The sequence below is a fragment of the Stigmatopora argus genome, chromosome 1 (genome assembly GCF_051989625.1).
Source record: "Stigmatopora argus isolate UIUO_Sarg chromosome 1, RoL_Sarg_1.0, whole genome shotgun sequence".
NCBI classification, from domain to species: Eukaryota; Metazoa; Chordata; class Actinopteri; order Syngnathiformes; family Syngnathidae; genus Stigmatopora; species Stigmatopora argus.
The window spans coordinates 22,850,998-22,863,430 of NC_135387.1; the positions used below are offsets into that span (position 1 = coordinate 22,850,998).

Sequence of the window (12,433 nt, forward strand, 5' to 3'; positions counted from 1 at the left end):
ATTAAAGTGATTGACAAAACTTTTATGTGCAACCCTTTGCAAATAAACCAGTTTAACGAATTGAAAAAACAACCAAAGAATTTCATTTTTCTTATTTGTAATGGTGGAGAAAAAACACAAGTCAGTAGATCCAGGAAAAAGCCGCTGGCATGGGAACAGCCGATCAAATGCAAATATCCTAGAATGTCTGCCCTTCCTCGTGTTATCAGTGATATCCATAGTTCTTGCAGTTGAGTCTATCAATTTTGGTGTGTGGAGCTATAACTGACTTCACAGTCATCACAAAAAAAGTTGTAACAATAAGAAGATATGTTTTTGTGTTTAAACATGTTCTCCATAATTTAGAGGTCTAAGAAATATTCATATAAAACTCAGTTAGATACCCATTTAGAATGGATAGCAACACAAGATTGCAACATTGGTACAGAAGCCTATTCTCTTCAATTTAGTAAAATCACAGTCTTTTTTTGGAATGACCAACTACCCACTACCATCTATTTTTATTGATCTTTTATGTTCCAAAGAATGTGTACTACAACTATTTAAATCTTTCTTTTTTTCCCCACAGGAAATTCAAGCCACCTGGTACGAGAAACTCCATGAGTGGGAAGACGCCCTGGTGGCATATGACAAGAAGATTGACATGAACAAAGAGGATCCAGAGCTCATCCTGGGCAGAATGCGCTGCTTAGAGGCCCTGGGAGAATGGTGTGTGATCATTTAGAGCTTGTCTGACACCAGCAATACCTCGTACAAACTGAACATTTTAGTTTTATTAGCTTAATGCATAAACACTTGATCAGCTATGTTTTTAAAATCTGAATTTTTTTTTCGTAACTGCGTTTATGACATCGAGTTTGTCAATATGGTTTGAAATATCAATATCCCTGTACTCTCTGCTTATGCAGCTTTTTCCTAATATGCCCTAACAAAATTCTTTTGGATGGGGTGAAAGGATAAAAAGAAGTTCCTTTGAGATGACGGAAGTAATAAACTCCGGAAAGAATGAAGAGAGAGACAATTTTGGTTATAGGTGTAGCCATTCTACCATTCTACAGAAAACTGCATAGCGACAGCTCCTCCTCAAATTGCATTCTTGGTACAAAAGACAGCAATGTCAACGAAATCCAAACACTGAATGTGAATACTCACCGAAATTTAGATTTTAAGCAGATGGCCATCTGCTTGTCTGACTGTTGTCAATGGTGCCATTTTGGTAAATGTGATTTTCAAGGAGTATTTTATCTCCAGTTGGCTTTATGCGTGTGTGTGGGCAAACCTGTTAAGAGTGAAGATTAAATAATACCTGTCAGACTCATGAGTCAAAGAAGATCTGATTTTTTAAGAACACATAGTTCTCTGTGGGGTCAAGTATATACCACTATCATTTACTGTACATGCACAATCGCAGCCCCTGCTGATGATGTTGTTGCTGTTTTTTAGGGGCCAGTTACACCAGCAGTGCTGTGAGGAGTGGGCTCTTGTCAGTGAAGAAACCCAGGCTAAGATGGCTCGCATGGCTGCTGCGGCCGCTTGGGGACTAGGTAACTTGGATACTTTAATCATATCCACATACACTATTGCAAATATTACCTCATGGTGAGCAGTTCTTTTACATTATTTTTTGCATTTAAAACTGCTGCGATCTAGTAAAATGGGTTACTGAATGCAATTTAAACAATCCTTTCTCACATAACGTGGTAGTGGGCACTCATAAAACAATTCATTATAGGGGAGGATAGACATATGCATGGTCAAAGAGCATCCTTTGAGACTTGTGGTCTGTGGCTTTGCCTTCAACCAGCAGAGCTGTGTATATAAGGACTATCTTTGCCATCTGTCATTTAAAAGTCAGGCTGTAGTCTGTTTGATCTGCATGTGTTATTCAATTCATAAATTATATATACAATGGTAAGCTAGGGTGAATAGATCATCACGGCCTTGAACATTTCTTTTTATACTTGATTGTTTTGCCATCAGGACACTGGGACAGCATGGAGGAATACACATGCATGATACCAAGAGACACACATGATGGTGCATTTTACAGAGCAGTTCTAGCCCTCCATCAGGACCTGTTCTCATTGGCTCAACAGGTATGTTACATCATATTTAAAATACACCCACTTGAGTGAACTTTCAGCCCCCATTGAGTGTACAGTACATTAAAGGCTATATTTTTAGAGAAAATAAAGAAAGGGCATGGGAACACTTTATAGCCTCCCATTTTCTGGAATCTTCATTCGTCTTTTGAGCAGTCCATTAAAACTGAACCGCATTGTACAAACTGTAGTGAGGATACAAAAAATGTTCACGTGTATTCCATGTTTGTTTAAATTCCCACATCGGCTCACATGTTCACAAAGGTTTTTTTAATAGGTTTTTTTATTTTACTGTTATAATGTGATACCTACATGGTGTTAATTTTATGTAAGTTACCTTCAAAACATATTCCTTCCTCTACAAGGAGTAGTTTTTTAGTACTAGTTTTCTGATGGTTAAAATAAGTCTTCTGTTTGCCATGCAATATAATGAAAATATTTGACCAAAACTACTAAGTAAGCACAAGAACTTTACACCGTCCAAGCAATGCGCTCTCTTAAGAGCAGTCGTTTCCAAATGCAAGATCCACAAAGGCATTTGCTACTGAGGGCCAACGATGTAACTCATGATGTGGCTGGCTCCACCACAGCCTCTGAGGGCACGTGCTTGGCAGGAGGAGGATGTAAAATTCTACTCGTCCGCAAGTGTGTGGTAATACTATTTTGCATGAAAAATATTGGACCGGTAGAGTAAAAAAATATTAAATGCCATATGAAATAGAAAGGCTGAACCTGAGAAATGCAGTTGGTGCAGTTTAAATCGCAAATACTTTTGTGGGAACATGGCTCCAAATCTTTCTTAGTTTCTCAATATCTACTTGACACTTGGTAAATGATTTGGATGTATTTCTATTTTTATTTGTAAAATCTTGAACGTGTAGCCCTTTGGCCTTCAAGTTCATTTCCTTGGAGCCAAATCCCCTATGCAAATTAGATGAGGTCATTGGATAATGTTGCCAAGACTTCCAATGAATGCAAGCCTTTAGCTTTCACATTAGTAAACACCTGTTCCTTCAATTTCCCGGGATTCGTCCAGCACGTTTTACGGCAACTAGTTATTCTCTATGCCCCCTGGCCATCTCCACCTAACCCCCTCAAAGACAGAAATTAGATCCAGGTGTGGCCTAAAGGACACAGAATCAAATGAATGGGGAATGCAATTTTACTTTTATTGACACCAGTCCACTCAAAATGAATAATGGTCAATGAAAAGCAGATGGATCTAGGGTGAGAGTTTAAACATCAACATGAACTCAGTCCATTCTTTCGGATCTTGTTATTAATCCTCACTGTTCGGTCCTTCTGATTTCATATGGACGTGTTCTTTTGCCACTCAAGCAGACCTGCTACAAAATCCCAGAATATATCTGTGCCTCATTTGAGGTGGCTTTCCAAATGTTTTGTTTCCGCCACAGAACATAACCACTGCAATTCAAGGGTAGAATCTTCTGAAACATTACTGATTATATGAGCTGCCCTCTTGGGTTGATTTAATTGTTACACATTTTAGACTTTACTCCAATGATGCCGACATAGCATGCTTTAATGGTATACTGGAGTAGTATTAGGGGAACTATTTAAGTGCATATAAGCACAATCATTAGGGAAGAGATTGGATTGGGTCACCATATTTTTGCTTTTGCTAAAGCCAGACACTGTATTTATCAGGAGCCGTCTGGGCTCAGCCTATGCCAATAAAAACCCATCACTGGAACTGTGAATAAACTGTCACATCCTTACTCTCCCCAATCCCTCCTCTTGTTCCGCATGCCAACACAGGTGTTTTGGCATGACGACCTTCTTCTTTCTCCCTGGGATAAATATTTGCTGGTTGTTGGATACAAACAGCTCTTTGCTTTGACCTGCAATAACTTCCTCAGTCAACCATTTTACCTTCGTTTGTGATAACAATATACTGAGACATTAAAATTGACATGCAACCAATTATTATTAATACAAAGAAAAGACATGCCTATTTTTGATTATCCTACTTTTCCATTAAACCATAAGCTAATTCATAGATAGACATCAGGTATCCTTGAACATTCACTTCCAGATTCAGTGTTACAAAACATGTTTTTCTATTTAGGAAAAAGGGTTTTTTCTGCATGAGAGCATTGTTGACAACATTCAATGTATAATTATATTTGTTTTGCAGTGCATTGATAAAGCAAGAGACCTCCTTGATGCTGAGCTGACAGCCATGGCTGGAGAGAGTTATAGTCGAGCCTATGGAGTATGTTATAAAACATGTTATGTTTATTGCAAATTATTACCAGCTTTTCAAAAACTATTGTATGAGTCTGATCTGTCTTGAAGAGGTTTCTGATTTTTTTTAAATTGCTATCATGAACGTCTAGACAAATGTCATCACATTTGAAGTGATTGTCTGAAGTCTAACAATCAGAAATCAGAACCAGATTTTTTTGGCCAACTATATTAGAAGTGCACATTTAGCCAAATCAGAACAAAAATCCACTTAAACAAAATTACATTAGAACATACCACATAATTGATGAATACATAAATTACTGATACTAAATTAGATTTAAATGTTAACTAGAAAAGTTAGGCAATTTACAATGCTTTGGAACACTACATTTTTTGGAATTAACTAATTCGAGTCAATAAATCGTATCACTCCCACTGGTACCATCTTGGTACAAAACATTTTTTGATTGCACACGAGTAGACTGCCATGACACACTACCTACTGGTTTCGAACAAACTAGCATGGATTAAAAACATTATAAGGTGTGACTTCATTTCTTAAAATGGGACACAATTTTACCCTGTCACAGTTGTTAATGCTTAAATTCTAGTTGAACTGATCGCTCAGATTATGAACTCTCTAAGTCTGTTTTAACAGCCATTTCCCCCACAAATTTTAGTTGAAAACCACATTATATGAGCACAGTTCAGACATCTTCCCAAGAAGTTCCACAATATCATGTACATTTCCAAAAACCTGAGGAACTGGTAATGACCATGTCCTTGCGACAGCCACGCTTGTTGTGGTGTCCGTTTTATTACACTGTTACAGAATTTTGTCCCCATAAATTTAAACGCTTAAATCATCTCAAATCTATTCATGTTCTTCCCAGGCAATGGTGTCGTGCCAGATGCTGTCTGAGTTGGAGGAGGTGATTCAGTACAAGCTTGTGCCTGAGAGGAGGGACATCATTAGGGAAACATGGTGGGAGAGACTTCAGGTAACCTCAGGCCTTCAACATGATGTATGGAAGCGCGCACACTCGAATGAACTCACGTGTGAAGGCTCAAATGCAGCAAAGAGCAGATGTTGAAAAGGCTACTGTTACTCAAGGGCGGCATTGTATGCCAAACATTAACAGTTTTCGTGGATAAAGCTTCATAGTCGCAAGTGTATGAAAGAAGCACTGAAAGCTCCTGTCTTCACATCTGATTTTTGTACAATAAGTTGTCTTGGTTTTCGACGATCTTTGTTTCTATGCAGCCTCCTCTATATGGCTTTGTTTGTTTTATAATGCAACACAAATAGTTAAAAGAATAATTTCTTTTCTATCGAGGACTTAATCGTTATTTAAGAATTATCTTTTTATTATTATGGTATCAAATTATAATGTTATTCACTTGAATTCTTTTATAAAATGAAATAAAAAAAAAATTGCATTTCTCACAAAATTTAACTGCAGTGCAACAAGAAGAAAAAGTAGACTCATAAAAAGACTTGTGAGCCTTGGGCCAATCTTAACTTTAACATTAAAGTGCAATGCACATAAAACAAAGCACCACATATAGATTACTGGCTCTTGTAGAGAAATACGATCATGTCAGTAAGAACAGTCTTGTGACAAAATACGATCATGTCAACATGAACAGTCTTGTGATAGTCCAAAATATTTATACGCACTGAGGTGTCAAAGTGTTTCGGTCTAAATATTACGAAGCTTGTTATGCCACTGTTGCTTTGAAAGGATTAATGTTGCTCGTAGTAGTTTTTTAACAGCCTAAGTACTGGTTGTAAATGGGTGATGCACCCATTTTTTCATCTTCTGCGTGATTGAATTGAATTGAATGCTTTTATTGTCATTATACAAGTATAATGAGATTTGAATCTTTCACCACGTAGTGCACAAATAACAATAACAAACAGGCAAATTAATAGGAAATAAATTAAAAAGTAATCCAAGGGAGGTCAGCAGAGCGAAGCGGGCTTGTTCCGTCTGAAGTCCAGGATGAGTTCCATTGTTTTGGAGACGTTCAGTGCCAAGTTGTTGAGAGCGCACCACTCGCTGAGTATAGACATGACAACAAATCAGTTTATAGTAATGATAGAAAAATAATCACTAAATAGTAATAGATAAACAAGTGGTCAACATAATAAATAAGTAGTATAAGTAATTAGTCTTGATTAGGTCCTAGGTGCAGAACTCGAGTTGAGTATGGTGAAAGCTCTTGGGAAGAAACCGTCCTTGAGTCTGTTGGTCTTGGCTGTTATGGCTCTGTAGCCCCTTCCAGTGGGCAGCAGGTTGAAGTGGTGGAAGCCAGGATACACATTGTCTTTAATAATGCTGTCTGCCCTTCTAAGGCACCGGGATTCATAGAAGCTGGACAGAGTAGGTAGGGGGCAGTTGATGATCTTTTGGTCTGTGTTGATCACCCTCTGCAGGTTGGTGTTCAGTTGCTCCTTCCTGAGCATTCTCAGGAAATGTAGCCTCTGCTGCACCTTCTTGATGAGTGCTGTGGTGTTTGCCGCCCAAGTGACAATCTGTTGGGGATGAAGTGATTAATTAGTACCCATATACTTTTTGTGCCCAGGAAACATCTTGCTGATGCAAAAACTAAGCTAGAAAAGAATCGATCACAATTTCTAACCTCCATCCATTCTCAAATCTGCCTCCACACTCAAAACCTATGACCTCGGATATATTACCTGTTGAGCTTGGGTAATTTGACTATTACAAAATACAGTAATCATAAGTATTTAATCTATTTCACGTACTTGGTGGCCCCACAATAGGTGGAAATATTGCATTTTAAATATCTGATGCCAATACATACGATGAAGAAAAAGGCCTTTTCAACCAAATCTTTTTGACAGATGATGTGATGAATATACTATGTCGTAACATTCCATTTCTGTTCTGCTTCTTTTGGCTGATGCACCATTTAAAGCTAAATATTTGCCGTTTTACACATCGATTTCCATACAGTCTGATTTGGGACTTGTGGGTTCCTTCCATAATTGAACCAGACTCTGGGAAGAAGTAATGACTTAGCAATGACAAATGTTTTAGGCATACTGAAGACAGGCCACCATGTCATACACCACGCAAGGAAGTTAGCTGGCCCCCTGTTACCCTGGCGGCCTTATATTTCTTTCACTTTCAATGATTCTCGTGCTATGGGAACTATGGGCCCTGTATTGGGCCATGACAACAAGGTTGCTTAGTCTGCGTTTAAGCTCCAAACCGTATGAAACAGGTGAATATCTTTATAATTATGGCAAAGGATGTTCATGGTGGGAACCAAGGTCAGACAGAACGTTTGGTGTTAAGCCAAAGAAGGGTTCTTCGAGCACAGGTCTATTATAATTTGCCCTTTTGTAAATCTCAGATGCCTGCCAATTAAAATTTGTACAGCAGCCCCCCTTATCCAGGAAAGATCTAGGACGATGGCGAATAAAGACAGAAGAGCGCAACAAAAGAAGAAACACAAAAATTGAGCAATTCCAATTTCAAACTGACATTTAGATTTGCAAGAAAGTTTGATTTCATCAGGATGGCTCTTATTTGGCTAATTAGTGTAGGCAAAAGTAGTCATTGGCGGTGCAATTTTTACCTTATTAAACTGCAGACATGGCACACACACAGGAACAAGATCTGTGAGATTTAGCATGATCTTTTTCTTATCTACTGAATTGTTAGACATTTTTGGGCTGAGATTTATGTTCTCGTTGTAAATTATTTATCAGAAATCGGTAATGTTCAGAATTGCTGAGCCATCATTGTAACTGATGGTGTGCCTGTTGGGTTTCTTTCATTTGGTCAGAAAATAGTATTTACATTTTGTGTGCAGGAGTTAATATTTGGCTTATGAGAAAGTCGTGCTCCTCACCAATATACCACAAATTGGAAAGCAGTGTGTTTTTATCCTGTCCTATTCATTTTCTTCTCACGGTTTGGAATGACACCTGGCAAATTCTTCTCTGTGATTTTTCAAAGGTTTCAGACTTGACAGTTGAAAAGAACGCATTTCCAGACATAGAAATCCTTATGCAGTAAAATAAAGCTTGATCAGACTGTCTTCTTTTTCCAATCATAAAAGATGTTCTCTGCGAATCCTGCGAGGGCTGCTTGGGGCAAAACTATAGATCTTCTAATGCCAAGGCAGGATCTGTAAAGACAGTGAACATTTTATTTCCCTATTTCTGATTCATTTGGGATTTATTTCTGTCCAAGAATTCCTGTGCCTACGCCTTCCCTTATTTTATTCAGTAGCACTATTCCATTGGTCTAGTTAAATTGTAAAAAAAAAAATGATTTCCTCGGAAACGTTCCTGCAACAAGGTTTTTGGTCATTTGGTCTATTGAAGGACATCAAGTTTTGAGTTACACCATTCTCTCATATGCTCTTTCTTGTTAAAATCAGTTATAATATTGCTTTTAGTGATGTAAATCATGTCAGGGATTGGTTCTTTAAGATACAGAAATGATGACCTGATTTTTTTGGTTCTGGCTCGTTGGACTAGAGTACTAGAGTCACGTGTGGGTGTTTTTGAAAATGGCAATAACGACATCTAGGGTTTTTGCTCTCTTGTGTAAAATATCGTGAATAATGAGTGGGTGGAGGATCTTTGAAGATGGTACCAAAAGAGCATTTCATCCATGCAATTTTGTTTTCCCCTCAGGGCTGTCAGCGCATCGTAGAAGACTGGCAAAGAATCCTGATGGTGAGGTCGCTCGTGATCAGCCCTCATGAGGATATGAGGACGTGGCTAAAATACGCTAGTCTTTGTGGCAAAAGTGGACGTCTGGTAAGTATATTTCCCAGAAGTATACACTTTGTAAAATGTAACACACTGAAAAAAGGTCAAAATATTAATGTAAATTTGCAGTTGCAATAATTGCATTCATGTTTTGCAAGATCTGTTTTCTGCCATCCTCCTTAAGAAGTAAGAGTACTGTATTTTCCGCACTATGAGGCGCAACTAAGGGACTTCAATTTTCTCAAAGAAACATTTTGCATTACCACTACTACTACTGCATCTTACAATCCAGTGCGCTTTATTTTTAAAACAAATTTTCACATAGGCCATTCACTGAAGGAGCGCCTTATAGTGCGGAAAATACAGTAACCATCTTGCAGCCAATGATTTAATAATGAATAAATAACAATTAGTGGATTAATAAATAGCTATTTTCAGAAAAACGTTGCATGTGCATTTCTGATTTTGTTTTTTTAATGTAAGGATTATTAAAAAAGAAAAAAAATGTTGGTCCTTTGCTTTGTACTTTTTTCCTTTCTTCACTAGCTCTGGCCTTTGAATTGTTTACTACCCCTCACCTCACCCTCTTCACCAACTGTAGTTGTAAGGAATCAGGGTCTATTAAATGGCTGTATTTTTAAGCCATTTTTAGATTCATACTTTTTCAGTATATTGCTCCCTGGTTTTGTTTTTTCATCTGTCAATAATTCAGTATGATTCGGTCACAGTTGCAGTATTTTATCAAACTTGCTTTCATCTGCCAATACAAGTCTGAAGTCTGTGAGCGACAACATCTTGAACATTTTTTTCAACCATTTTGGACCATGATCAAGTGGCAAGCAACCTTCAAAAAGAGTTTTTGCGACCAAATCATTTATAGTGATGTTCTGTCTTTGAACTCACTGTTATTCCTATTGATTGAAAATATAATTGCAGTCAATCAGCCACAGAAACACACGCACGCACACACGCAAAACACAGCATGTTTAAATGACTAAGTGTGATGTAACTGAAAATGAAAGCAGTGGCAAGCATAATGGGGAATGTGAGCACAGGGTGTTGGAAAAAATGACCTCTCTACAACTGTTCCTTTTCTCCTTTTTACCTTTTTTGCTTCCACAAAGCTTCCTAATAACTTAGTCATGCCTACTTCTCGAAAGATGTGTCATGGCAGTTATATAATGAAAGGCTGCAGGGATGTCAAGTCCTCTTATGTTTCCCAAAATGACACATTGTCATTGGGTGCCGTACTTTGTAGTCTATGAAATGTACATCCTGACATTGCTCTTCCTTTTGCTGCGATTGATTGACCCCTCAGTGACTTTATTATTCCTCACGTTCCAGGCTTTGGCCCATAAGACCCTTGTGCTCCTTTTGGGTGTTGACCCCTCCAAGCAACTTGATCACCCACTGCCCACAGCCCACCCACATGTTACATATGCATATATGAAGTACATGTGGAAGAGTGCCCGCAAGGTAAGTGCAAGTGATCTTTCTTTGTTCACCCTTCCTTGATGGAAATACAGTAACTACAAAGGGGTTGAAAGTTTCAAACTATCAGTCTTGTGATCACTTAATATTATTTTCACTTTTCCTGTATGGGCCCGGCCAGTTTGGCACTGCATGATGGTCTACGGCCACAGAAATTTATACTTCCATCACAATTGTATCCCGCTGTAGAGAGCTTGTAACGTTAGACGTGCATGAGTCAGTTATTAAAGAGTAGTGGTTTATGATTTATTAGGTTTAAAGATGGATAAAAAACATTGTGTTTCCACTAAATTCCTAGCAGTTAAAGAAAGTCCTACAGGGAAACTTGGAATAACTTGAGGGTTGAGAAAAAAAAGGAAAAACAAAGTATGATTTATTCAATCTTCTTTTCCTATTTGGTAATTGAAAAGAAACTCAAAAAGGCTGGCAAAAATCTAACAAACAGAAAAACAGCCACAGTTAATAATTGATTTAACAAGGAGGAAATTACTTTTTCCACATTAGATCACATTGCTTTAAATATTTCTTTTCTTTTATTAAATAAAATCAACAACAAAAAAATCATACTTTTTCTCTTCACTTATGTTATATTTGTCTGAGATTTAAATATGTTTATCTTAAAGTGATGTAGTAACCCTAAAAAAATCAGAATCTGGCAAATACCTTTTTAACAACACTATAAAAACATTACTAGGGCTTATTTTGTACTGCTCCAGCCAAGCTGTACTGCTCATTGTAACTCTAAATATACTTGCACACAAAATACACACATGCAAGCAGATGATGGATGTAATATTTAGTAGATGATATTTTGGAAATAGATGTTGTATTACGTTGTGATGATATGATGACTTTTTGATGATGATTTCTCATACAGGGTGAAAAATGTTAATTAGTATGTTTGCCATATAGAAAGTGTTTTTCCCCAAATTAATCATTTTGTACCTCTTCAGATTGATGCTTTCCAGCATATGCAGCATTTTGTACAAGGGATGCAGCAGCAAGCCCAGCATGCCATTGCAGCTGAAGACCAAAAACACAAACAGGAGCTTCACAAATTGATGGCCAGGTTTGTCCCCTTTGTACAGACATTTACAACATGTGGTGCTGGACTGTCCAAGTATGTACTACCAAATACTATAGAAATTTGTTAAGAATCCCGCTGGTATAAATTAGTGTTATGTATGGAAAGATGCTTAGGCGGTATATGAGAGATAAATATTCAAGCTGTTTCCATCACTTTTCCTTTTTCATTGGTAGTGTCTGTATATGTACCCTTTTTGATGTATACTTCCACATTAGCCAAAAACACAATCTAACATGCTTTTTCACGGAAAATGGATCAATTGTATTGGGTTTTTTTCCGTAAAAAAAAAAAATCAACTTCACATTTCTTCTTTTCAAAGTGAGACATTTTTTGAGTGACTAAATAGTAAATGTTCACACTGTGATATTAGACCTCTATCACACACAGTCACTCACAAGCAGCCTAAACATGGTGGCTTCATTCCATCAAATGTCAAAGATGTAATCCGCATCCTCTACTACATTGCCGGTTTTTCGTCTTCACGCCTCCCTCCGAATACTTGCCTGACAGCTCTGGCACAACGTTACAACGCACTGTGGGAAACCATGAACAGAATGAAATCTTTTTAACATGTTGTCAGCTACAACTGCTGCTTTTCAAGAAGCTGACATTGCGATTGGTCTCCTGTGTTCTCAGATCCTGATTAAAGATAGTTGATTATGAGAAATGGAAAATGATAAAGTAAAAACATTCTTTGAAAGATATCTCAGATAGCTACATGATTCCATTCTTAATTTTCCAATACAGTTATAGGAAAAATAATCCTGACAATACTATATTATA

The 12,433-nt window shown here is 37.5% G+C and overlaps 1 protein-coding gene across 1 annotated transcript in view; it reads left to right on the forward strand.

The window, feature by feature from the left end:
• The window catches only part of mtor (mechanistic target of rapamycin kinase), a 60,042-nt gene that overhangs the window by 31,691 nt on the left and 15,918 nt on the right, over positions 1–12,433 (forward strand). Inside the window, exons 30-37 of the mRNA XM_077609169.1 lie at positions 569–708; positions 1,444–1,544; positions 1,981–2,096; positions 4,261–4,338; positions 5,207–5,314; positions 8,995–9,120; positions 10,417–10,548; positions 11,517–11,632. Coding sequence (XP_077465295.1) covers positions 569–708; positions 1,444–1,544; positions 1,981–2,096; positions 4,261–4,338; positions 5,207–5,314; positions 8,995–9,120; positions 10,417–10,548; positions 11,517–11,632 — 917 coding nt within the window. The remainder of the gene's footprint in view (positions 1–568; positions 709–1,443; positions 1,545–1,980; positions 2,097–4,260; positions 4,339–5,206; positions 5,315–8,994; positions 9,121–10,416; positions 10,549–11,516; positions 11,633–12,433) is intronic.